Source organism: Mixophyes fleayi, chromosome 6 (genome assembly GCF_038048845.1).
Source record: "Mixophyes fleayi isolate aMixFle1 chromosome 6, aMixFle1.hap1, whole genome shotgun sequence".
In the NCBI taxonomy this organism is placed as follows: domain Eukaryota; kingdom Metazoa; phylum Chordata; class Amphibia; order Anura; family Limnodynastidae; genus Mixophyes; species Mixophyes fleayi.
In genome coordinates this window covers 12,121,218-12,149,119 of record NC_134407.1, presented here as the reverse complement: position 1 = coordinate 12,149,119, position 27,902 = coordinate 12,121,218, and the positions used below count along the sequence as shown (strand labels likewise).

At 45.5% G+C, this 27,902-nt stretch overlaps 2 protein-coding genes across 8 annotated transcripts; one reads left to right on the top strand and one right to left on the bottom strand.

Annotated features, from left to right (window-relative positions):
- Positions 1-84: 84 nt before the first annotated feature.
- PEX5 (peroxisomal biogenesis factor 5) lies at positions 85-17,317 on the top strand. 4 transcript variants are annotated; one of them, XM_075215787.1, is made up of 17 exons: positions 85-197; positions 594-697; positions 4,700-4,846; positions 5,947-5,982; positions 6,485-6,617; positions 7,718-7,831; positions 10,088-10,187; positions 10,271-10,361; positions 11,227-11,346; positions 12,130-12,204; positions 12,792-12,911; positions 13,299-13,442; positions 13,947-14,017; positions 14,116-14,316; positions 14,962-15,127; positions 15,261-15,418; positions 15,517-17,317. In XM_075215787.1, exons 1-17 carry the CDS (start codon positions 170-172, stop codon positions 15,719-15,721), a joined length of 2,013 nt encoding a protein of 670 aa, XP_075071888.1. In that variant the 5' UTR covers positions 85-169; the 3' UTR covers positions 15,722-17,317. The 4 variants fall into 4 exon arrangements, with proteins under 4 accessions (XP_075071888.1, XP_075071890.1, XP_075071891.1 ...); XM_075215789.1 differs by lacking the exon at positions 11,227-11,346; XM_075215790.1 differs by lacking the exons at positions 85-197; positions 594-697 and adding an exon at positions 4,175-4,609 and having other exon boundaries at positions 4,698-4,846.
- Positions 17,318-18,040: 723 nt separating this feature from the next.
- On the bottom strand, positions 18,041-25,371 carry NECAP1 (NECAP endocytosis associated 1). 4 transcript variants are annotated; one of them, XM_075215784.1, is made up of 8 exons: positions 25,213-25,370; positions 23,879-23,979; positions 23,637-23,741; positions 23,437-23,518; positions 22,259-22,367; positions 21,806-21,992; positions 19,542-19,632; positions 18,041-18,808 (listed from the first exon to the last, which is right to left on the bottom strand). In XM_075215784.1, exons 1-8 carry the CDS (start codon positions 25,353-25,355, stop codon positions 18,760-18,762), a joined length of 867 nt encoding a protein of 288 aa, XP_075071885.1. In that variant the 5' UTR covers positions 25,356-25,370; the 3' UTR covers positions 18,041-18,759. The 4 variants fall into 4 exon arrangements, with proteins under 4 accessions (XP_075071885.1, XP_075071886.1, XP_075071884.1 ...); XM_075215785.1 differs by having other exon boundaries at positions 18,041-18,805; positions 25,213-25,365; XM_075215783.1 differs by lacking the exon at positions 18,041-18,808 and adding an exon at positions 18,815-19,087 and having other exon boundaries at positions 25,213-25,368.
- Between the last annotated feature and the right edge of the window lie 2,531 nt (positions 25,372-27,902).

Below are 27,902 nucleotides of genomic sequence, written 5' to 3'. Positions count from 1 at the left end.
AGTTATCAGGGGTGGTGCTCAGCACTGCTGATCGCAAATCTATATCATATGACATAGCCGCTCACTACTTCTGCTTCTCTCCTTCAGAATTTCCTGGAGGATACGGTGAAAGAGACGACCTGGATAGGCCTCTCAGATCATCTTAGAGAAGGATACTGGCGTTGGGTGGATGGAACGCCGTATGATTCTACCACTAGGTAAGAAACTGCGCTAGAAAACAGGGATATCGTATTCCTGTAACATTGTACAGGCAGAACAAACGACTTTACAGTCTCTTCACACTTGCAGTTCACTGTAAGGTATACATATATCGCCTTCACTCTGTCCGCAATAAATTCAAATATGTGGGAATTCTTTCATAGGGTGTCATTCACGAAGCACTATATGTGTGCCTCATAGAGAGGTTTGGCTTTCCATTCTTAATAAAATCTACAGCATTACCCTGATTTACAGATGTTTGCTGCAGACTCTCAGTGCCTGGACAGATTTGAGAGGTTACGATTGGACAAACAGCATGCACCGTATCATAGATTCATTGTGGAGATTCCATAGATGATACTTGTGACCTCTGTCCCCTGTTAATGTCTCTGCAGGTTCTGGGGCAGGGATCAGCCAGATAATGACGGCAATGAAGACTGCGTTACTCTGTCTCCTGTCTCTAAATGGAATGATGAGATGTGCGACAAGAAGCTCAAAGGTGTTTGTGAGCGCCGTGCTGGTCAGCTGACCATGCAGGGGGACACGCTCAGCAACTAGCCCCCCCCCCAAAGTACAGCTCACTAAATAGCTATATTCCTATATATTTATACCACAGTGCTGCACTAACAAGCCTAGACTCTTGGGGGCGCACTCAATAACAAGCCTCTTACACTATGGTTCTGCTTCTGCACTAATTAGCCAAGCATGTAGGGGGTCAGACTTGGTAATCAGATCTGCAAACCAATTTAAAGCACTCACAAGCATAATCTCCAGGGGCCATAATCCAAAAACTACCCCCTCGCTCTCCAGAATTGCACTATCCAGCCAAGCCTACAGGGGGTATGCTTAGTTACTACCCTCTTACACTAAAGGGTTGCACTAACTAACCAGTAACTACCATAGTGCTGTACTAACCAGATCAGGTAGCAGGAGAAACACTCAGTAATTACCATAGTGCTGTACTAACCTGCTCAGTTGGCATTAGAGACACTCAGTACTTACCTAGTGCGATACTGATTTCTACTACCATCCTATAGGGGAACACACTCTCTGTTACGAGCAGCTTACGTCAAGGTGCTAACCACCCCAGCTCGCAGATAGCACGATCCTCATATCAATCCCCTTCTGATCTGTACTGACCACTTGATGTGAACCATTCAGTAGATACCTCGGACAAAGCTTCACTGGAAACAACGGATACATTTTAAGAAAGATAAATAAAAAATATTAATCGACTATTTGAATATGAAGAATTAGTGCCCACTGTGTATCACTAGTCACTTCTGTGTGTTTGTTTACACCATTGCCGCACAGGTATGGTATGAATATGAGCTTCTAGGACCACCCGGTGTAACTAAGGACTAACCAGGAGGAAGAGCAGGCGATTGGTCAATCAGTTATTGCAGAATGTGGTGGTTGAATGTAAAGGGAGCAGCTTAAGACAGTAACTACTAATACCAGAGTCAGCAGATCTGTGAATGATGGCGTAGAAAGAGGTAAACGGCCCTTAGTGAGAACAAATACCCTGCGGAATAGAGATGTAGTTATTTCAAGATATTGTAAACAAAATATGTATTTCACCCACGCGGCTGTTGGAGGAAACGCTGAATACAATGGTCAGCCGGCTCCGTAGTCCGGGGTGGGAAATCCGCTCAGATTGAAAAAGCAAAGGGTTCATTTTCCACACAAAGGAAGATATTCTTAAGAGAGTGTAAGACAAACTAAAACGGAGGAGAAGCAGCAGGACACTAAAGTAACTTATTCAGAACATACAAAATAATTTTAAATATTGTTTATTTAAACCTCATTTTTAAATCTGTGTTTTTTCGTCAGAAAATAAGATTAATAAATGTTAAAAAAAAAATCTGTCAAGTGACAAATTTGAAGTTTTTAACAGTCAGATCCGCAGGGGAAATTAGGGAAGCTCATCCGCTAACTGACGAAAGTTCATAAAAACCAAAAACAACTGGGAGGTGAAGTAGAGGCCAGCGAACCACTGTGACTTAGTCAAACTGGTGGAAGGGGTCCAGTAGGTGAGAATGGAGACAGAAGACTACCATAGGACAAGTGGAAAATGTTTTGTTATTAAGAAAGAATAAATGTGGCATTTACAACAATAGAAGAAAATTACTGGCATTTAGATAACGCTTTGGAAATTTATGCAGCTGTCCCACCAATCAGGTTCTCCTTGGCATACAGATAATAGGTGTTCCAAATTACCTGTTGAAAATTCTAACAGGGGAAGAGGAGAGTCCCCTCATTCATGTATTGTGTGTTGATCACTCATGACCACCAGTCAAATAAAACACATTTATGTTAATGTAAGTATTAGGTGCATATTTGTATCTCTAGCACCCATTTACACTAAGCCAACCTAAACAAACAGGGAACCATTCTTGTCGGGACCCCGGCAGCTAGTCAGAAAGGTATGACAATCCGTTTTTCAACTCTTTGTCCCAAGTTTAATTTGGTAACTAAATGACAAATATGAATCCATTGCGCCACCTCTTGGAAACTAATGCACATTCCAGTCTTGGTTAAGAAAGGTAATTATTTGATATCATCATCACTTACTTTCTGTAGCACTTGGGGACAAACACAGTAATAAAACAATACTGGGTAATACAGAGAGGTAAGAGCTCGCAAGCTTACAAACTATACTATCTTGTGTGGATTGTGTAAAGTGTGATATTAGGGTAACCTAGGGAGGTTAAGAGGGTGGTTGAGGAATATTATAAGCTTGTCTGAAGAAGTGGGTTTTCAGAGAATAAATGAAGGTTTGAAGACCAGAGGAAAGTCTTATTGTGTGAGGGAGAGAATTCCACAGAGTGGGTGCAGTCCGAAAAAAGTCCTGTAACTGGGAATGGGAGGATGTGATGAGAGTGGATGAAAGACGCAGATCTTGTGTAGAGCAGAGGTGCCGAGTTGGGAGATATTTTGAGACAAGTGAGGAGATGTATGTGGGTACAGTTTTGTTGACAGCCTTGTATGTTAGTAGAAGTATTTTATACTGGTTTCGGTGAAAAACAGGCAACCAATGTAGAGACTGACAGAGTGACTGAGCAGAGGAAGAACTGTTTGCATGGGAAACATGGAATGATTCCTAAATGGGATGTCCTCCTTATCTTTTTTTTTTTTGTGAAAAAGTGGTAGTAGTATAACCTGTATCAGGAGAATAATTGTGTAAAGTCAACCTATAAAAATGGGGTACTATTCTTATAGGGAGAACTTCAGTTACTCAGAAGGGACAATCTTGTCTGTTCAATTGTTCGCCCCACTTTTTTAGTAAATAAATGTAAAATGTGTCTTTTTTCGCTTTTGCGCCACTTTCCAGAAAGTGCTGAGCATTCTAGTCTTCAGTAATAAAGAATCCACTGGTATCTTCTGAATATACAAAGCCTTGTGATAAAAACAAAGGTGGGTATTTGCAGATGGAATCTTTATCCAAGTCACTTACTTACATTACAGGACTGATATGATAGAAGGATATCGTGTCATATTACATTCTCTTACTCCATTCTGATACTTTGTCTCCATTATAAATGAAAGATAATAATAACTATGTCATATACTATATATACTTACTCACTTTTTGCCTTGATCAAGTTTCATTGAGCCTCTTATAATGCTTAATATAAGTGTTATGTTAATGTAGGTAATTTAAATATTTTATATACAGAAGCAGCTATACTGTTTCTTTTATATGTGTTTCTTATGGCTGTGAAATATATCATTATAGAAGCCTCTGACACCACTTGTTATTAATGATAATACTGTAAGGGGGAGATGTCTCTCTTAAATTCTCCCTCTCCACTCTGACTGACATCTCTCTCCTCCCTCCACACTGCCTTCAGAAGTCCCTCTCCTCCCTCCAGTCTATGACTGGCAGTCTCCCTCCTCCCTCAATATTGTGACTGGCAGTCTATCGCCTGCCTCCAGTGTATGACTGGCAGTCGCCCTCCGCCATCCTCCCTCCATATTGTGACTAGCAGTCTCCCTCCTCCCTCCATATTGTGACTGGCAGTCTCCCTCCTCCCTCCAGTGTATGACTGTCGGTGTCTCTCCTCCCGTCCACAGTGTCACAGACAGTCTCTCTCCTCCCTCCATATTGTGACTGGCATTCTAATCTCCTCCCTCCATATTGTGACTGGCAGTCTCTCTCCTCCCTCCATATTGTGACTGGCAGTCTCTCTCCTCTCCTCCCTCTGACCAGCAGTCTCTCCCCTCTATACTCCCCTCCGATCTCTGTACCTTTTACACCCCCCCTCTCTGCACTCTGACTGCGAGACAGACAGGAAGAGACAGAGATCTATGGCGAGAAGAGACAGCCAGTGAGACGGGCACAGGGGGAGAGACATCCAGGATCACAGCCTGAGGGACATTAGACAGACGCTGAGAGGACATAGTGCACCAGGTAGGAGGTGACACATCCTGTGGGAGAGATATTGGGGGGGTATCATGACGTCTGGGGGGCTCCTCATGTCTGTCCTGTATGTTGCAGACGGTTACCATGGCGATGCGTGGACTGGTGGACACGGAGTGTGGAGGGGCCAACCCACTCATGAAACTTACTGGTCACTTCACCCAGGACAAGGGTCTGCGAGAGGAGGGATTGCCCCACGTCGCCTGGCCCCCAGGAGCCTCTGCTGTAAGTGTCACTGTCCCTCCTTCCGGGTCAACTGTCCCGATTTTTGCTGTGTGCATGTAAATGTGTATTTGTGCTTCCTGAACTAGAAGTAGTAACAACCAACTGCAGATGTGTGTGTGTGTGTGGCCTGCTAGTAGTTGTGAAACTGCAAGTCCCAGCATGCCAGGAGAGCTAGAATGCCTCTTCCTTATACAGATGTTAATGTTGAATTACCAGTGACATGTTATGGACAATGGGCATTGTGTTCCATGCACCTCTGTGCAGGTGATTTGCTGATGCATAGTGTGCACTGTGTGTGCTGTCACATAACTTATTGTGAACAGGGCCATCTTAACAACATTATGGGCACAGGGGCCCCTAGATATAGAGATAGATGTATACAGATATAGATATAGATATAGATATATAGACATAGATAGATGTACTTGCTCAGTGACCCTTGAAGGTTTTTTTTGCAGGTTTTTTTCTTTTGCAGGATTATTTATTCTCATTAAGAGCCGTGCCTATGGAGCCCCCTTGCCCGTGGGCAAGGGGGCCTGTGGGGCCCCCGGGCAGCTGCCCATCGTGCCCAATGGAAAAGATGGCCCTGATTGTGAAAGTGTTGGATAATATACAACATGCCTGCTGCATTGCAATGAGCTTAGCTGCCTGCCTGCAGATACTGTGCACATAATGTTTGCAATGGAGCCATGTTGCATTTGCATGTGTCTGCTGTTTACTAGCCAAACTGGGAAAGTTATATCTCAGTATAACCTCACAGAAACAACCTGATCATATATGTGAGTCTCACCCCGCAGTACTGGACCTGTATTTCATGACGTACAAACATTCCTGGGTTTCAGGATCTTTCACATTTTTTGAGCATTTGTCACTTCTAGTTTCCATGTTCTTAATCGTAATAACAATTGCACAGTACGACTTTTAAAAAATAAAACAAGGATATGTTTTACTCCTAAGCAGAACACATTACCTGTGTACTATTTTTAATAATTACCCTCCAACTAACCCATGTGTCAGAGGTCCTTTCTGTGTAATGCAATATTCACGGCACATAATGAAACTGTATGTAACCTGCTTAATCAATATTTATCTTTTATCAGATCTCAAAGCCACTCGGAGAAGCTACAGAAGATGAGGTGAGAGTGTTACTGTCATAAATTGTCTCCTTTCATATGGTATACTTGGTCATATAGATTAAAATGCAATGCTCTTCTGCAGAATTGTGGCCAACATGTGTACAAGGAATATACAGGGATGTAGTGTCTGTACATGTGTTGTAGAAAGCTTCCGCTAGAAATATGTCAGTAAATTATAATGTGCATGCCAAAATAACGGTTATCTCTCCACTGATATAGAGAGTCACCACCCACACGTTGTTAAGTGAAATAATTCCTTAAAAGTTGACTAGTCACCAATGCTCAATGGGGGCAGCAATTTTGTGGTCTCAACTAATATGCAACCTATCCGGTCATTAAGAACTAGTGACATCTTGCAGGAATGATATTGTAGTTCTATTCTCATGAAGATCGATTGAGTCCACAATATGACTGCGTCTGTTGTGTGTGTGTTGTGTGATGAATCTGCTTAAGCTTTGCCTTGGCACTTTTCCTTAAAATCTCACTTCCCCGGTGTCTTCAGCTTGTCTCAGAGTTCCTCCACTCTCGGGCCCATTCTCTGCACACTCGAGCTCCACACACGTTTAAGATGGATGGTCTCCTGGCAGAGATGCAACAGATCGAACAAAGCAGTTTCCGCCCACAGCCCTTACGAGGTGAGAAAACTATTGCAGAAAACGCAGATACTCTTGGGAGTGGGTGGCTATGTCTTATCCGCTGTTTCTTCTGGAACTCTCACTCTCTTCCTCCGAAACTGTTGACCATTAGATCAGAGCAGTTTCTCGATGTCTTTGTGATCTCTTTCATCTCCTCTTCCATAGGGTCTGTCCAACCCAGTGTGTCTGATTGCATACTGTACCTATTCCTCCCAATACTGCGCCAAATTCTTATTAAAGTTATAGCTTACCAATAAATATTGTCCGCTGCGATTTGTGTGGTTCCAATGCACAATTAGATTTAATAGCAATATGCAAAGAATAACAGTTTAGTAAAATAAGTACAGCCGATTACATACGCAGGCGCTCTGGATCCAGCATACAGTCATCCACTCCTGAAGTCTGTGGTCAAGAAGACTGTATGATAGTCCCAGAGCTCAGTTTATATACAGTTTATGTTACATTAAAAACATTAGAGATGACTTGGCATGTTTCTATTTGTTCAGGCTTCAGGACATTCTGGTATAATGCAGGTCACAGGTCAGTTCAAACGATACCCTCCAAGGGTGGGGGTCACCTCTCCAACAGCTGCAAACTAATCTTCCCACCGAAAAGCTGTTTCAAACTGGTCTATTTGCATTACACACACAATACCATATATGATCATTAATTCCCTATTATCCATAACTTGCATACGCAAGGTGTGATCTCGATAGGAACGGATCTCTGAGGATAAATAGGGGATTAGAATGATACCAAACGTGATATGTTCCCTGTGTCCTGAACCTTGGATCTCACTAAAGTGCATTTAACATTATTATATTAAACTATTAAATCTATTACATTCGATTACAAATGACTGTGTGTTGGAACTTTATTAAGATGAACTATTTCCATAATGAATATGTGAGTGTAAATGTATGTGTGCGTTATTTATCAGTGCCATTGCGTCATAACACGTGGCGTACTGATTGCAATTGCACAGTAAAACAATATTAATCAATTCGATTCACTTTATCTAATTATTTGACTTCCACACTCTGTAGGCTTAGTCCTCTCCACCTCAATTTACCTCTTCATTTTTCTTGCTCTTTCCCAAGCTCCTGGCGTTGCAGATCTGGCTCTGTCTGAGCACTGGACCGACGAGTTTCTTGTACAAGAACCAGAGACTGTAGAAGAGGAGGACTGGACTCGAGAGTTCACTGAGCAGGCAGGTGAGATATTGCCTCAACAACATGGTGAGCTGATATCCTACCGCTAACTAACTTCCGGTGACCTTCTGGTGACCTTGCCGAGAGTCTCCTGCAGGCATGGCCAACCTGTGGCTCTCCGGGTAAGGCGAAACTACAAGTCCCAGCATGCCCTGCCAGCTATTGACTGGCGATCTACTGGCAAAGTATGCTGGGGCTTGTAGTTTCACAACACCTGGAGAGCCACAGGTTGGCCAGGCCCAGGCTCATGATATTACCACAGAGTAAACTATTTACAATAAAGAGGACAGAGCGCTCTCGTGGTGCTTTTACCATCTAATTTGTTACAGTCACAGTGAAGATATACAGACTGAACGAACAACACAATTTATAATCTTTATTTATTTATATCTTTAAAATAATGGTCGACTGTAATCCTGTGCATTAAACCTTTGCAAAATATTAAAAAATAAATGTGTGTAAATTGTGATAATGATTAAAAGATTTACTATTGCTTCTAAGTAAAAATGGAGGTGCTGCCTATATCAACCAATCAGATTCCAGCTCTAATTTATCTAGTACATTCAAGAGAATAATAGATAGAATCTGATCCTTTTTAGAAGGCTTGATATATCTACCCCTATATCTTTATTATTGTTTGAAACTTATTAGTGGCTATTAAGGTTTAATCTTGGATTACCACTTCAACTTCAGAGTATCATACGCAATCCTGCTTAATAACTGGTAACAAGTCGTATTTCCTATTCTCACAGGGAATAATAAATTGAAATAACGTCTCCTTTAATATAAAAGTAGCCTATAGTAACTAGAGATCTATTTTAATTCAAATCCTATAGAGGCTGCCATTAAAGCAATGCATTATTCAGACCAACCTGCTGTTCTCCTTGTGTTATGAAACTACAAGTCCCAGCATACCTTTTCCGGCTGTCGATCTGCTGGCAAAGCATGCTGGGATTTGTAGTTTCCCAACCCCAGGACAGCCATAGGTTGGCCAGGCCTGTATTATATGATAACTGTGCAGATGTCAGTTAAGGCCATAATTATGAGCCTGAATACTAGAGCTGGTTTATTAGTGTAACTGTAGTGTGGATTACATCTCTAGGCATTCATAGTGTAAACTACCAAGATAGCTACAGAAATAGCTAACAGGAATGTAAACAGTGTAATAGTGGAACATGTCTAACTATACAGGGAGGCCCCACAGACTAACACAAAACACACGAGGTTCCTTAAAGGCAAAGTTTTCTGTTTACAGGGAAGAGGAGACGATTCCTTGTTACATTCTGCCTCCATTAATTACTGTTCTACAAGATAGCCCCACATAGGACAATAATATCTAGGGCCATCCGGTAAATACAGTATAATTGTAAAATATTTATAGGAGTTTTGTATATTATCATTTTATTTATAAAGCACCACTAATTTTGCAGCGCTGTGCAGAGAACTCGCTTACGTCAGTCCCTGTCCCATTGGAGCTTACAGTCTAAATCCCCTAACACACAGATACATACAAGGGTTCCTTTGGCTACTCAGCAGCCCACTAACCTACCAGTGTGTTTTTGGAGCGAGGTAGGAAATGGGAGCACCCGGAGAAAACCCATGTAAACACTGGTAGAACATACAAACTCCACACAGATATGGCCCTGGTTAGAATCGAACTCATGACCCCAGTGCTGAGAGGCAGCAATGCTAACCAGTGTGCCAACAAACCAATGGTCTACATAAATGATGAGTGCTACACTCTCGCTTTGGTCTTATGCTGGTCGGTAATAGAGTCTCTATTGGAAAATAAAAGGTTTGAACAATCAAGCTTTCAAAATGACATATTGCCCTCTGGATGACCAGAAACGGCTGTCTGTCTGTATGGAGAGCCTCCTGCCCCAAGGCGAATTTATCTATCTACATTCACTTATACACGTCCTACATATGTATCTGAAAATATACATGACGGCGTTACTATCCTGGACGAATGTTAGAGAGAATAATAAAACAGGTCTCTGAGAAAAACAGTGCAGTTTGTAGGAGGGAGCCTATCACACGATGGGTCAGCCTATCACACGATGGGTCAGCCATCTTGTTGGCCGATGGTTATTCACAAATTACGTCACCAAGGGACTTTGTGACTAATATTCATTAGGTCCATGTTCCTACAAAATGTTCGTCTTTTGCACATGTATAGGTGACCAATGCATTATAAGGATTATGGATCATAGGGACAACAAACACTTTTAGTTGATAATTCTCTCTCTTGTTTCACAGACCCCCTGTCCTCGCCATCTCGCTGGGCGGAGGAGTACCTGCAGCAGTCTGAGGAAAAGCTGTGGTTGGGGGAGACTGAGGGAGCAATGGCAGAGAAATGGTAAGGGGTAATTCTGTGGGTTATGTATGTGTTTTCTCCAACCTTACACCTTCCGTTCCACCTAATTTTTCCTCTCTATTTAGGTGTGAGGAATACCGCCCAGATGAAAACTTGCAGAGAGAGGCCAAATCTCTCCTGTCCCAAGTGACTGACCCCAAACTAACCAACAGCCAGGTACAGTTGTTGTTTGTGTATATTTTCACATTTTTTGTTGTTTTCGTTTTTTGTTTTTTTCATAAAATGTGCACTCTCCCCATCCAATGACATATATAAGTAAAGCAGCCTTATCTCTGGTATGTTAGATGGGATAACAGCAGCCTGGAATCCCCCAAGTCAAAAAATGTTCTCTGAAAGATGTAAGAAAGTTGTGTTTTGTGTTTTTTTTTTAAAGGGATGCAGTACTAGTTGGGGCCATGTGGTGGCAATGCAGAGACCTGTCATTCAAGCAGCTTATTAATTGAACAATGAAATGTGTAGTCCAGGGATTCCCAAACCCAGTCCTCAGGGCTCCCCAACAGTGCAGGTTTTCCGGATCATATGTGACATAATTATACCACCTGTGGATCTGTTATAATGTGTCAGTCAGTAATGAATACACCTGCTCTCCAGCAAGGAGATATGGAAAACCTGCATTGTTGGGGAGCCCTGAGGACTGGGTTTGGGAAACCCTGGTGTAGTCTATTCCCAGGTCACAATATATTTACCAAACTTGAGTGTCTATCACATGTGTGCTCTGCATGTATCAAATATGTGATGTGACATTTTAACTAGAAGTAAGGATGTAATGGCATCCATGAAAATCCTGTATTTGTCAATGTTTCTATCCTACTACTCCTTTGACACTTGGGATCCCCCCTTTCTTTGAAATCCTGCACTTGCCCCTACTTCTACACTAAACCACTGGCCTCTCGGATGGGGGACTCCTATTGTGGAAATCTCATTGTTTCATACACCCTCTCTTCCAAATCCCTGTCTTGTATTTGCATCCGGCTTTATTCATGTGTGGATCTCACTGCCTCCATGTCTCTTTCTCTGTTAGTTCTTACAGTTTGTGAGGAAGATAGGCGATGGGGAGCTGTCTCTATCACAGACTCCAGGAGCTCCCTCGCAGACCGTCTCGCAGGCAGAGCAGTGGTCAGATCAGTTTATACAAGAGCAGGTAGTGACCCGGGCTGGGGGGGGGGGGTGAGGAAGACGAGAACTAGTGAGATCTAACACAGACCTATCCTCTGATCTGTCCCCTCTAATAACTCTGTGTATTATAACCACACGTTATGTCACATCACTTCTGTATGGCATTTGTTGCGGAATTAAACAAAGGGTTTGATCTTCCTAACCCACTCACTTGTAACACCATATAACTTATAACTTTTCTACAATTTTCCTGAAAATCCGGCTACACAGCTTTTGTTGAACTAGAATTCCCAAAAAGTCTTACAAGGCATTTAGGGACTAGTAGTTCCAAAACTAGCTGGAATTATTAATTCCACACCTAAATGGCACCGGTCTTAGTGAAAGTAAGAGCAAAAGTATCAATAAATGAAAATAAACTCAACTTTTTTCTTAGGGTATTTTCCCTATAATTCATCTTCTAGTCCCTTTCACAGATGTCTCTGACATTTAATGGTGGCTTTCATTTATACTGTACACTGTGCTGCAGGGAGGCTTTGTGAACAGTCTTCTAATGCTCTCAAGAGCAAAGACAAGGATTGGTCTCTCTCTCTCTCTCGATCTCTCTCGATCTCTCTCGATCTCTCTCGATCTCTCTCGATCTCTCTCGATCTCTCTCGATCTCTCTCGATCTCTCTCGATCTCTCTCTCTCGATCTCTCTCTCGATCTCTCTCTCTCTCTCTCGACTATTATAGTCTTGTGTGACTATTATACTGGCAAACTGCCTCTCGTTGCCACCACTGACAGTCTGGTAACCCGTCTCTCTTGCAGGCGGTGGCGGAACAGTGGGTTGATCAGTTTAACCCCATGGATAAAGACTTTGAAACCGCAAAAGCCGCAGTAGAGGTAAGAGACTGAGTCATTAAAGGGTAACGTCATTTAAAAAATATTTATTTTTTGGCTAATTTAAATCATTTATGCTGGTTACCACATATTACTGGAATGATGCCTAATACTTTGAACTTTTACCTGAAATCAGCAGTTGAAAGACACACATTTGGCAGACGTGAGAATATCCAGCACTCTTTAGTAACACTTGTTACCATGGAGACACACTGTGGACTACGTTGACTTTCGGCTCTGTCTGTCTGATGAATCAGAGATCCAACAAGGAAACTCTAAGGGCTAGATTTACTAAACTGCGGGTTTGAAAAAGTGGAGATGTTGCCTATAGCAACCAATCAGATTCTAGCTGTCATTTTATAGAATGCACTAAATGATAACAAGACTCAAACCCAGTTTAGTAAATATACCCCAAGACTTTCAATTAGAGACTCTGTTTTGGACCTCTCCTTCTACAAGAGACCCCACCTAAATACAAATGTAACCTTATTGGAAAGAAATAAAAAATATAAACCACAAAAGTGAGACAAGTTTTACAGCAGCCGCTTTAAGGGAACAGCGGTTCTTTGACTTTTTATTTCTTCCTATAGGCAGATGTTGATTTCTGGGACAAGCTGCAGGAAGAGTGGGAGGAGATGGCCAAGAGGGATGCAGAAGCACATCCGTGGCTCTCCGACTTCCAGGACCTGTCCTCCAAATCCTTTGACAAGGTGAAGCATTTGTGTTGACCTGATGGTTTCCATTCTATGATCCTGCTTTCTCCTTTAGCAGTGTGGGAGCATAGATTGTGGGTTATGTTTTACCCCTCGGAGACAGGTCGGTGGGGGTTCAAGTACCCTGCTTAGGAGGTGGAAACGTTAAATCGCTCTGCACATGCTCGTAACCGAGCTAGATGCCAGTGAAAACAGCAACGTGCAATTTATCTTCGAGCACAAAGGACCCTTACTACAGCCTACGATTTCATGGGCAGGGAAGGGGCGTATGCACGTAGTCGATATAACAGTGAGGGTATGCCTTAATGCGTCAGGCCTATAATGTCTTAGCTCCACGTCGTATCCCTGTCTTACACAGAGATCTCGCTTGCTCTCTTTTCTTAGGGATACGTGTTTGAGACCGACAATCCCTTCCTGGAAGATGCTCAACCATTTGAGGAGGGCATGAAACGCCTTAGAGAAGGAGACCTCCCTAGTGCGGTGAGACTGTTTGAGACCGCAGTGCAGAGAGACCCCAAGCACATGGAGGTAAAAGCGTGATTGATGTATCTTTTGATAACTTCAATTTACGATGGATCCACCCGATTCCTCTTTCCTTTACGGTCTTTAGAGAACTGTCTTTATTTTCCCTAATAGCAGCATATTGTAAGTTGTTATAATGGAGATGAAATGCATTTATTATGTATTATATGTTTTGATTCAAAACTTAGTTCCTATAACTAGATTTTCTTCTTAAATTATTGCAAGGTTGCTATAGTTATTGTTTCTTTATAAAGTGTCAGTGTATTATGCTGCATATTGAGAGTAATGGTTTACTAACTATGTATAAGGACATTAAATGATCACTCAGACTATGTCTGCTGCTGACGTTAACTGCGCCTCATATAATTGCACGTGCACAATTTTCTGGCAATATTTTTTGAATTGTCAACAAAAGCAAACTGGAATTGTCTGGTTTATCTCTGACACTGTTCCACAACACACAGAGATCATCATGACACCCTCCTTATTTTTGCTGTGTCTCTTCCATAGGCCTGGCAGTATTTGGGCACCACTCAGGCAGAAAATGAGCAGGAACTGGCAGCGATCAGTGCTCTTCGGAGGTGAGGTCACTTCCTGTCACATGATTATTTATTGGCGCTATCTTTCTGTGGTGACTCTTCTTACCGTGTGGATTTCTCTTTCTCTCTCTCTCTCTAAGGTGCCTTGAGCTGAAGCCGGACAACCTGAACGCGCTGATGGCTCTGGCGGTTAGTTTCACCAATGAATGCCTTCAGCAGCAGGCGTGCGAGACGCTTCGGGAGTGGCTCAGGCACAACCCCAAATACAGTCACCTGGTTAAAGCGGAAGACACCGGAGCGGACGCTTCTAGGAAACGGTCTCTGGGCACGTTGCTGTCTGAGTGAGTGTAGAGTGGTCTCTTGTAGATCAATGGGATAGCTGAAGGAAATCGTGAACCTACGCAGTGGTCTTGTCCAATCCAAGAAGCTATATGCAGACCCCCAGCCCTCCTAATTCTGCATGTCTCACAGCTGTTGTATCCTGACATAATCATTATCCCATTTGTCATATACATTTTGTTTTAATAGTGCTGGCAGCCCCATCTACGTCATTGTCAGTTCCAATAATTTTCCAAAAGTCAATGGTTTCCTGATCCCCAGTCTGTTATAGCCCTTATTCCCTCGGTACTTCAGACTATGAACATTAAAATAACTGATTATTTCCTTTTTAAAGTCTACCTGTTAACTATTCAGCAGATGCAGTTATTTTAGGGGCTGAAACAACATTTGTGCAAATGCCGCCCATCGATTCCCTACGGAACTAGTAGCATCAGTGAGACAGGCGGTAGTTGCTTCACGGCTCGGTGATAGCACTGGCTGTTAGTGAATAAGTAGGCTAACTAGTGGTTTGGCCAACAGAATCGTTACATCTTTGTGTAGGCAGCAGATACGACTTAATACCGGAGACATGATGATAAGCAGTCTTAACATTCACTCTGGAATATGGTCGTCCTCTTCACTAATGACCTTTCTCCTTGTGCATTAAGCTCCCTGTTCTCAGAGGTGCGGGAGCTGTTCCTGTCTGCTGTCCGCCTGGACCCCTCTCAAGTGGATCCTGATGTTCAGTGTGGACTCGGTGTCCTCTTCAACCTGAGCGGGGAGTATCAGAAAGCTGTGGACTGCTTCACTGCCGCGCTGAGCCAAAAACCAGATGTGAGTGGGGTGGTGGCAGGGTAGGACCCCTCGGTGACATGATGACTGGTGCTACCTGGGGGGCTTCACCATAATACTCTTGGCACGAAGTCTGTATAAAATTCCCTCCCCCCTTCTGTGTTGTCCTTTGCAGGACTATTTACTGTGGAATAAGCTGGGAGCCACTCTCGCCAACGGCAGCGACAGCGAGGCGGCCGTGGAGGCTTACAGACGGGCGCTGCAGTTACAGCCAGGGTTTATACGCTCACGGTACAACTTGGGCATCGCCTGCATCAATCTGGGGGCGCACAGGTACGAGGGGGAATGCAGAGTCTTAGAACAACCGTACAAATTAATCTTTTGCACTTTTCTTATCACTTTTCACGTCTCTTCCCTTGTGTGTGCTGCAGGGAGGCGGTGGAACACTTTCTAGAGGCTCTCAGCATGCAGCAACAGAGTGGTGGCCCTGGGGGAGCCATGTCTGACAATATCTGGAGCACCCTGCGGATGGCGCTATCCATGCTGGGACAAAGCAACCTGTATACTGCAGCAGATGCCCGCGATCTGGCCGCTTTACAGGCAGCGTTTCCTCCTAACACCACTACTGCGCAATGACTACCGTCTGACCCGTTGCTCTGCGAGTGCATGCTGGGAGATCTCCCACCATGCACCGGGAACGTCGTGCCGCGACAGTGCACAGGGACTTCTCGAATTGAACTGTAATGTATTTGTCCCTGGCCGGATAGATTGGGGATTCTCCCGCATTGGACTTGAACTTTCACTCCATTGGCTGGTACAGGGATGAAGTAACAAACTAGATCTGTTTGTAAGAAGTATATTAATCTTATTTAATTACCATTGTGGAAAAGGAGCCAGATACTGTTTTGTTATCGGTGCAGAGATCGTGCATCAATCCCAATGCTCTACCTCTCGGATGAAGGTTGGAGTGTAAAGGGCATTTTCCCCCAAGTGTGCGTCTTGTTTACTCCCCGTTACCCAGCAGTAATGTACTATATCCAGCCATCCGGTCGTTATAACTGGAGGCAATACTTTGTCTCCTTTCTAGTACATGTAATCACAGGGATTGAATATCTGCAAGATGAATCTTCTGAGATCTTAACCTTAAAATGCAACTATTTATAAGGGGGTTTAAAGTGCAGCCAGTTAATTCAACACGCACCAGGGATGTCAGTCTCATGACTATTGGTTCAGCTTACAGTACGGCTCCCTGCACCGTGTGTAGGTGACTGGTGGACTATAACACAACCACCTGCCATTTAGTTTATAGGCTGTGGGGTACAATTACTATTATCCATAGATGTGAAATGATTCAAGACTAAGATGTAACATGACTGCTCTAACCACACTGTTAGGACCGTCGCAGGTCCTAGTTCTCCTAGGACAGAGTAACACAATTAGTAGGAATAGTTTCCTATAAGTAGTCGGATGGGCCTCAAACAAATAAGTCCTCTATACATATATAATCCTATAGTTAATATCCCAATTGTTTCCACATCTGTATTCGGTTACAGGATGTAATGTAGACAATAACTAACCATACTTTACGGTGGGGGTACGTCCGTTTCTGTAGCGTACAGAACATAGCACCACATTTGATGGATGATTTGCCAACCGTATATCAGACAATGTATCTGAGAAATTATTTCTATCTGCGACACAAAAACTCTTGGATGTTACTTAAAATCTCTCCGCAGGAGAGCACCAGCAACGGATAAATGCTCCGCTAGTCCCAGCTCCAGGAACTAGTGTACGGGTGGGAGTAGCAGATAATTGCTCTACTAAGCTCAGCTTCGGAGGATGGACTAACAGAGATACACTACAGCAGGCCTGTCCAACCTGCGGCCCTCCAGGTGTTGTAAAACTACAATCCCCAGCATGCTTTGCCAGTAGACAACCTGTTGATAGCTGGAAGGGCATGCTGGGACTTGTAGTTTCACAACATCTGGAGGGCCGCAGGTTGGACAGGCCTGCACTACAGGGTCTGTAGGTTCTGTAACATGAGGCAGCCACAGCCTAATCACTAACGGTACCGGTGCAGGTTTTGCTGCATAAAACGCGATGTAACAAGCGGTAATGTCTGAAGTTCTTTGTTTCATAAAGAATGTGCTGAGATATCACTGTTACCCAATTATGTATATTATTCATATGTACAATTTTTGTAATAATAAAATAAATCTAATGATCACTGAATACATTTTTTTTTTATCTAACATTACATGTACAGATATTTCACAAGACTCAAATTGGAATAACAAATGTAACGGAAAAGCAGAATTGTGCACGTGTTCTGGACATAACGTGTCATTTGTAATGGTTATAAGGTGCAATGTATTGGAAATTCTGAGGATATTAAACGCCATTTAAGAGCGATCACCTCACAAAGACCAATGTAAATGGTTTGGTAATTAATAACCTTTTTACATCATAAGGCAGGCAACCTGTGATGCTCCGGCTGTTGTAGAACTAAAAGTCCCAGCATGCCCTCGGCAGCACAGTGGCTAAGTGGTTAGCACTTCTGCCTCACAGCACTGGGGCCATGAGATCAATTACCGACCATGGCCTTATCTGTGAGGAGTTTGTATGTTATCTCCGTGTTTGCGTGGGTTTCCTCCAGGTGCTCCGGTTTCCTCCCACATTCCAAAAACATACTAGTAGGTTAATTGGCTGCTATCAAATTGACTCGTCTGTGTGTGTGTGTTAGGGAATTAAGACTGTAAGCTCCAATGGGGCAGGGACTGATTTGAGCGAGTTCTCTGTACAGCGCTGCGGAACTAGTGGCGCTATATAAATGATGATGATGCCGTCAGAAGGAGGTGACTTATAGTGCCACAGGTTACTTAAGCCTGACGTGGAGAAATCTGTAGAGCTGGGTGAGGGGCTAATACCACAACCACAAAATGACACAAACAGAAGTGTTGATACATTTAATTTATTGTTATATACAGCTTGTTCTTTTATTCCATATATAATAAATATGTTTCATGGTTACGAGACAAAATACACAAATCTATTTACCCCACTGCTCTGGAGGGTCCCTAATCCCACTCAACCTGCAGGAGAATATCGTAGAATCAAACCCCACTTCTGTGCAAAGGGAAAATATCCTAAAACCCAAATCTGTACCGTCCAGGGTCCCGAAATGATTCTTCTTTAAAATATCTTTAGATATATTAGAAGAAAGTGAGTTTGGTCTTCAAGCCATAGACTTTCCATACAGGATTCAGAGGAAGAAGGACTTTACAGTGGCCCAAAGTATATGCCTATGAGGGACCCAAAATAACATCTACATTGCAGGGAGACAGTTCTTGTACAGTGTAGGCAGCGGCACAGCTGGTGTACCCTCATTACACCCTACTAATACCCTGCATGCCTTGGCGTCTGGAATGATAACAGCGGGTTTGAGAAGTAGCCCAGAGGGGTCGACAGACAAGAAAACGATGATATGGGAACAGACGAGGTGCAGGCAAGGACGGGGAAGGAAAGAAAGGATGAGATGCACAACACATTGTCCCACCGGAGCGCCACAGAGCCCGAGAATGAGAAGACGTCACAATGATACGCGTTACGGAGTGGCTGCAGTTCCTGCCAGCGGAGAGGACTGTCTGTTCTAGGAAGTGATCCACCAGCAGGACTTAGAACTGAACCCAGCTAGAAGACTGCGGAGCTTGAGAGGACAGACTGCTGGACAGGAGAAGACATACTCAGAGGACAGAGCAAGCAGGTAAAGAGTAATCATTACATACAGCAGAAGTAGGCAACCTGTGGCAGGCATGCTAGGACTTGTAGTTCCACAACAGCTGGACAGTCACACGTTGCCTAAGCCTGCCTGACAGTAGACGAGCTCCCCACCACCATTAAGGCACATGCTAAGCTATAGGGACGTCTAAACGTCATGTAATAGAACACGTCCCATGTTTGTGATCATGATACTTCCCTTCCAAACAAAAGGACACGAGCTGGCTGTAATATCAGAAAAAAATGACATTAGGGTGTTAACGCCCATACTCCAAGTAATGTCCTAACCAAAACAGACAGGTTAATTTCCATGTGGCAGCATAAAGTAAATGGAATGTAACAGAAGAATGCATTACTGTATGTCTAATATGCAAGATGATAGCATTTAATAAGAAAGATCCATGTTCTCCCAACAAGTCCAGGGTGCTCTCCACCAGATAGGACCAGGCTGTCACTAACACCCGAGACTAATATGCTCCCATATGATGAGCTCGGTGACCCACAGTATTCGCTGCCAGGGTATGAATGCCCACCGGGCACACAAAGCCCCTGAATGCCATTAGCGTTAGAGTTAGTACTTTTCCTACACTGCGATGTGCTTGGGCCAGAGGGATCACTTGGAACCATATTACATAACCCTGCAGGGTGCTATACATTTGCTGGACCTGAACATCCTTACCTGCTGGCAGTATTGAAATCACCCCAGAGATCCGCTGAGGCAACAGCTGCTTTAGGTGCTGGCACTGGGGAACCCAGATCTAGCAAGATATCTGAGGAGGAAACACAAACACACAAGGGAAATGTTCACTTATCTAAAGGAAACTGTGGGATTCACAGACCGAGCGAGAAACAGTTTTCCGTGTTTGTATAGATACCTGACTCGGTTTTGCATTTCTGGACTTTGGTTAGATAATTTGTCTGAGGGTGGTATACAGACTGGAAGACATATATACTATGAGATACCTGGGCTTGTAGAGATGGGATATAGACTGGATGAGATGTATACTATGAGATACCTGGGCTGGTGGAGATGGGATATAGACTAGTAGACATGTATACTATGAGATACCTGGGCTGGTGGAGATGGGATATAGACTGGGACATGTATACCATAAGATACCTGGGCTGGTGGATGTGGTGTACAGACTGAAAGAGATGTATACTATGCGATACCTGGGCTGGTAGAGATGGGATATAGACTGGAAGACATTATACTATGAGATACCTGGGCTGGTAGAGATGGGATGTACACATGTATACTATGAGATACCTGGGCTGGTAGAGATGGGATATAGACTGGTAGACATGTATACTATGAGATACCTGGGCTGGTGGAGGTGGGATATAGACTAGTAGACATGTATACTATGAGATACCTGGGCTGGTGGAGATGGGATATAGACTGGGACATGTATACTATGGGATACCTGGGCTGGTGGAGATGGGATATAGACTGGGACATGTATACTATGAGATACCTGGGCTGGTGGAGATGGGATATAGACTGGTAGACATGTATACTATGAGATACCTGGGCTGGTAGAGATGGGATATAGACTGGTAGACATGTATACTATGAGATACCTGGGCTGGTGGAGGTGGGATATAGACTAGTAGACATGTATACTATGAGATACCTGGGCTGGTGGAGATGGGATATAGACTGGGACATGTATACTATGAGATACCTGGGCTGGTGGAGATGGGATATAGACTGGGACATGTATACTATGAGATACCTGGGCTGGTGGAGATGGGATATAGACTAGTAGACATGTATACTATGAGATACCTGGGCTGGTGGAGATGGGATATAGACTGGGACATGTATACCATAAGATACCTGGGCTGGTGGATGTGGTGTACAGACTGAAAGAGATGTATACTATGAGATACCTGGGCTGGTGGAGATGGGATATAGACTAGTAGACATGTATACTATGAGATACCTGGGCTGGTGGAGATGGGATATAGACTGGGACATGTATACCATAAGATACCTGGGCTGGTGGATGTGGTGTACAGACTGAAAGAGATGTATACTATGCGATACCTGGGCTGGTAGAGATGGGATATAGACTGGAAGACATTATACTATGAGATACCTGGGCTGGTAGAGATGGGATGTACACATGTATACTATGAGATACCTGGGCTGGTAGAGATGGGATATAGACTGGTAGACATGTATACTATGAGATACCTGGGCTGGTGGAGGTGGGATATAGACTGGAAGACATGTATACTGTAAATGAGATACCTGGGCTGGTGGAGGTGGTGTATAGACTGGAAGAGATGTATACTATGAGATACCTGGGCTGGTGGAGGTGGGATATAGAATGGAAGACATGTATACTATGAGATACCTGGGCTGGTAGAGATGGGATGTAGACATGTATACTATGAGATACCTGGGCTGGTAGAGATGGGATGTAGACTGGTAGAGATGTATACTATGAGATACCTGGGCTGGTAGAGATGGGATATAGACTGGAAGAGATGTATACTATGAGATACCTGGGCTGGTGGAGGTGGTGTATAGACTGGAAGAGATGTATACTATGCGATACCTGGGCTGGTAAAGATGGGATATAGACTGGAAGACATTATACTATGAGATACCTGGGCTGGTAGAGATGGGATATAGACTGGAAGACATTATACTATGAGATACCTGGGCTGGTAGAGATGGGATATAGACTGGTAGACATGTATACTATGAGTTACCTGGGCTGGTAGAGATGGGATATAGACTAGTAGACATGTATACTATGAGATACCTGGGCTGGTGGATGTGGTGTACAGACTGAAAGAGATGTATACTATGCGATACCTGGGCTGGTAAAGATGGGATATAGACTGGTAGACATGTATACTATGAGATACCTGGGCTGGTAGAGATGGGATATAGACTGGAAGACATGTATACTGTAAATGAGATACCTGGGCTGGTGGAGGTGTTGCTTGCTTGCAAGTGTGGAGAAATAACATGATTGGCAACAGGTACAGAAGTGGTCACAGGGACAGTGGGTGCTGTGATTTTCCCCCCAGGAGGAGGAGGCAGTAAAGCGATGCCACCAGCACCTACATTCCTCTGAGGCTTACAGGAACCCTCCTTCTTCTTCATGTGCTGAGGGGTTCAAGAAAAAAAATAACAGAAGACAAAAATAAGTAAAATTTATTCTTCTGTTTTTAAATGTTTTTTCATCCATGTATGAACATTTCATAGCACCTTCCAGGAGGTGTAGAATTCATTTTGTTGATATTTTTTGACAGTTGACAAACACTATATAATAATTTAAATGTTAATATTATGAAGATGTGTCAGTGCCCAGGTTAGTACTGCAAACACAATTACATGCATAATAAAATTTTGGTTAAGTATTCAGCACCTACCCCAATGTTAAGCTTGATCGTCTGACCTTCTTTGAAACCCAAATCCAGCTTGGGGAGATTGTCCTGTCCTTGGGGCTCTTTGGAAAAGTCAGATTCCTGTTTCACCCACCTGCATCAAGATTACAGGTCATGGTTCAGTCACTTGTGAGAGCCCCCCCCCCCCCCCAAAAAATGTGAGGTGCAGGTATTCCAGGCAATGCCCCTGTATCTAAACCGTGCACATCAGTGATGCACATTTCTGGTGGATGTGCCATACAAGCTCTGCCTAGTAACTCAGCACTACCAGTATACACTCTGAACAGAAGTATAATACCTCTAAACTGGATCCATCTTCAACATCAACCCAGGTATAAACTGATACTAAACCATCAGTTGTGCATCTTCAATTCTATGGAAGGGGACAAAGATTGACACCATAACTTTACCAATAACCAGCCCAAAACGGAGACTGGGGCAATACTAAGCTCAGTGCAATCAGAACAAAGACGACAGCACAAGTTAAGGAATACCCACAGCCCAATGTCTATACTACTATGAGTGAATCTAAGGATTCTCCTGGGCGAAGATAAAACCTTAGAACTACTGTAGAATGAATGACGAGCTGGGCACCTGACACACACTGAGAGGAGCCTATTAGAAGCTGAAAATAGAGAAACAAATGTTCTCATCCACCACTCCTTAAGCCCAGAACACCTCAAAGTACTTATATTGCACTCTTGACCCAATAAATCATGTTTTGGCATGACAGCATATTATGCTGACTTGCCAATTAATCATTTATTTATACAGCGCCACTGATTCCGCAGCGCTGTACAGAGAACTCATTCACATCAGTCTCTGCCTCATTGGGGCTTACAGTCTAAATTCCTTAACACACACACAGACAGAGACTATGGTCAATTTGTTAGCAGCCAATTAAATATACCAATATGCTTTTGGAATGTGGGAGGAAACCGGAGCACCCGGAGAAAACCCATACAAACACGGGGAGAACATACAAACTCCACACAGATAAGGCCATGGTCAGGAATTGAACTCATGACCCTAGCGCTGTGAGGCAGAAGTGATAACCACTGAGCCACCATGCTGCCCACAATGAAGCCTATAATGATAGAATTGTGGTAACAAAGCACATGTTCTTGATCTCGGGCTATGACGTTGTTCAGTTTCAAACTCACTTGAAGTGATCCTGTAAAGATACATTGAAGTCAAAAGCATCACCCCGATCTGAGAAGCCGATGCCAATGAAAGCACTTCTTCCTGGTGGAGAAAGGAAGAGGTTAAACACATTAAGTCCGAGTCCGACTATCATCATGTCCTTCCTTCTCCCATGATTTCATCTCTTTCACATAGTACCATCCATCCTCATTTGACGTACCATTTCCATCTTGAATCCTGATTACAAAGTAACGGCTTGAATCAGTCACTGTTTCCACTGCGAGCCCAGGAAACTGGTCAACTGGTGCTTGAGCAAAGAGTTCCCCTGGTAGAAAAACAAATACAGTACATGACAGCAAAGGGAAAGGCATGTTTGCATGTGGAGCAACTACAAGGAGGGGGGTCGCAGTGCCATAAAGGGGGGAGATAGCAGGGGGGACATATGTGATGTGTTTTGGGTACCTGACACCTTGTCTTCCAGTTTGATGAAAGCCACATTCCCTTTAGATGTCAGTCTCATTCTTCCTGTCCAGTCCGGCTGATCCAGCTTCCAGTCCGAGGCCCTGAAGGGGAGACAGAGGCAGGTGAGAGGCAAGGAGGCAGAAGGGGAAGTCACAGGGTGGGGGGGAGGATGGTGGGGGGGGAGGAGGGTAACAGGGGAGGTGGGGGTGAGAGGGACAGGAGAGGGGGGGGGGGTGAGAGGGACAGGAGAGGGGGGGGGGGTGAGAGGGACAGGAGAGGGGGGGGGGGGTGAGAGGGACAGGAGAGGGGGGGGGGGGGTGAGAGGGACAGGAGAGGGGGGGGGGGGTGAGAGGGACAGGAGAGGGGGGGGGGGTGAGAGGGACAGGAGAGGGGGGAGGGGTGAGAGGGACAGGAGAGGGGGGGGGGGGGTGAGAGGGACAGGAGAGGGGGGGGGGGTGAGAGGGACAGGAGAGGGGGGAGGGGTGAGAGGAGAGGGGGGAGGGGTGAGAGGGTGACAGGAGGAGGGGGGGGGGGGGGGGGTGACAGGGTGACAGGAGGAGGGGGGGGGTGAGAGGGTGACAGGAGGAGGGGGGGGGGGGGGGTGAGAGGGTGACAGGAGGAGGGGGGGGGGGGGGGTGAGAGGGTGACAGGAGGAGGGGGGGGGGGGGGTGAGAGGGTGACAGGAGGAGGGGGGGGGGGGGTGAGAGGGTGACAGGAGGGGGGGGGGGTGAGAGGGTGACAGGAGGAGGGGGGGTGAGAGGGTGACAGGAGGAGGGGGGGGGGGGGTGAGAGGGTGACAGGAGGAGGGGGGGTGAGTGTGTGACAGGAGGAGGGGGGGTGAGTGTGTGACAGGAGGAGGGGGGGGGTGAGAGGGTGACAGGAGGAGGGGGGGTGAGTGTGTGACAGGAGGAGGGGGGGGTGAGTGTGTGACAGGAGGAGGGGGGGGGTGAGTGTGTGACAGGAGGTGGGGGGGGGGGGTGAGAGGGTGAAAGGGTGACGGGGGGGGGGTGAAAGGGTGACAGGAGGAGGGGGTGGGTGAGAGGGTGACAGGAGGAGGGGGGGTGAGAGGGTGACAGGAGGAGGGGGGGGGTGAGAGGGTGACAGGAGGAGGGGGGGTGAGTGGGTGACAGGAGGAGGGGGGGTTAGAGGGTGACAGGAGGAGGGGGGGGTGAGAGGGTGACAGGAGGAGGGGGGGTGAGTGGGTGACAGGAGGAGGGGGGGGTGAGAGGGTTAAAGGGTGACGGGGGGGAGGGTGAGAGGGATAGAAGGGGGGAGCAGGCGGGTGTAGAGGGAGGCGGCAGGAGACGGGTGAGGGGGGTGTTATGGGGGTGCACCTGTAGCCCCGGTTGGACGCCCGCGGCGGGATCCGGTACACGCTGATCTCAGGCTTCACACACAGCACTGACTCGTATTCAGCCTCCGCCGCCATCTTTACCGACCCCAACCAGCTGATGAGCCGACTTCCGCTCGTCACCATGGAGACAGCATCCGGGCCCCATCTTGTCTGTCAGGCCGGGCCGGGTCACGTGACTCGGGGTCTTCGCAGCTCCCGGTGTCACAGTACAGGAGGGGTCACTGTGTCACTGAGCCGTGCAGTACCGCGGGCAGCCTGCTGGTGGCGCTATAAGCCGCTTCTTGTGGTGATAAAACCTCCGTGCACCGCCATGGTATATGTCAGAGCACCTAGTGTGTAACTACAAGTCCCAGCATGCCCTCCCAGCCACAGCTTGCATTCCCAAGACACTGGGCTCAGCACTAACTGCATCTCTTAAATCATTTGCTATTCTTCCTACCATTATTTGTTCTTTTAAATTAAATGACTTTGCCTCTGAATTGAAGAAATAAATGTAATGTTTTCTGAAATGTTATATATAATACTCAGTAGCTTGATATATGGCAGAGAGACATGTACAACATTTGTTTGTATGATGTATTCATTCAGAATAGGAGAAATAACATATATTATAAATACAAGGCCAGTCACACAGTAAGGCTCATTTACAAATGGCAACAAATGCAGACTGATTGTAAGCGTATCTGCCTAGCGCCACTTCACAATGCACTTTCATGTCAGAAAGATCAGCCATCGTCTGGTTGTTGTGAGTTTGTGTATCCTTTTGAAAGTGGACGTGACCTACAGTTAGACAAGGTGGACACTCCCAGACCTGCAGTTAGACAAGGCGGCATCTTACTCTCCTTGCTTTTGGGTCATTGTCCCTCAGGTCAACATCATTAATGTCTTCAATCCAATCAGGGCCGGACTGGGACTAAAAATCAGCCCTGGCATTTAAAGCACACAGGCCCACGTTGTGGGCTCCATGCACTATATTGTTGCACACTGATGCTGGCGCAGTACAACATGATGTAGTATGAGTGTGTGTGTGGGGGGGGGGGGGTATTTATTTCTCCTAATGACCCTCAACATTACATTATTAGCACCCCAATTACATCAATAAACACCATGACAATACATTATTAGTACCCAAATTACAGCAATAAATAACCCCCCACACACACTCATACTACATCAATCACCCCCACATTACAGCAACCGGCAACCCCCACATTCATACTTGCCAACTCTCCCGCATTGTCCGGGAGACTCCCGCATTTTGCGAGAGTCTCCCGGACGAGTGTGGCAATCTCCCTGATAGGAAGGGGGAAAAATTTAGTTTAAACGCCGCGATTCACCCGGAATCGCGGCGTTTAGCCCCGCCCCCACTGTAAAATGACGCGATTTGCGTCATTCCGTCACGGGGGCGGGGCCAAAATGACGCGATTTCGCAGCCCCGCCCCCTGCACGCCCACGTCCCAGCCGGCATCTCCCGGAAGAAAAAAAAAAAATGTTGGCAAGTATGCCACATTACAGCAACCGGCATCACCCCCCACATTACAGCATCCAGCATCACCCCCCCCACATTACAGCGTCCAGCATGACCCCCCACATTACAGCAACCGGCATCAACCCCCACATTACAGCGTCCAGCGTCACCCCCCACATTATAGCAATACCCTCTCCTACTTATTAGCAATACTAAGCACCAAACACACTACAACATTGCCACCAGCACGCCCTCATACTACAGCAATACCACCAATTATACAGACGCCACTGTAGGAAACAATGTTTTGCTTTTTTCAAATCTCCCATAAAATAGCAACAACGAACAGAGTACTTACACACACATATAGGTAACAGGTACCCTTTTCCCTCAATTAAATAGTAATGGCAGAATTTTCATGAATCATTCCACATGAAATAAAACTAACATATATCTAAAAAAAACATAACTATTGAATGATCAGTTGAACCCACACGGCCGCATTAAAAGTATTTCCATCGGGGCGTGGTCGGGCAGCCATCCTGGACAGCCACGTTTTTCTGGAGCTCCTGAGGATCTTCCCTAAAATATTACTTTTCCAGCTCTTTCCACCTGAGGATACACAATAAACGGGCACCCCTGACCCTGAGGCACCTCCAGCTTGACCCGGAATAGGGTGCCCCTTGATTCCTTGCCTGCAGACTGCCCAGCGCTCCTGAGGCCTGGCCGACGCTGGAAACCGCAGCCTCAATTCTGGGACCACCTGGCGCGATTGCGGCGCTGCCCCCATTCTACCTATCGAGGCTTCCCTCTGAAAGTTGGGACGGACTGTATTGGCCGGCTTTATCCTGGTCCGCCGACCCGCGTAGTCTCGCGGCGCCATTGAGGACTGGAGCTGTTGGGAGACCTATAACCGGGAAGAGTGCCTTACCTGGTCGGAGTTGGCGACCCTCTCGGTGACCCCTGGGCCAGCCGCCTGCTCTCGTCCCCGTGGCCGCGTCCTCTGGAGCTTCTGTCGGCCGGCAACCTTGACTTCCGGTCCGCAGGGATTGACTTCCGGTCGGCGGACAGCGGGCGCTGTAGTCAATGAAGCTGGCTTCCTCCCTGCACGGCGGAACATCCTCCCAGGTCAGGTCTCCATGTATATCCCCACCCCAGCGTCTGGCAGTCTGACAAAATCTGAGGCCGGTGCATTGTAGGAT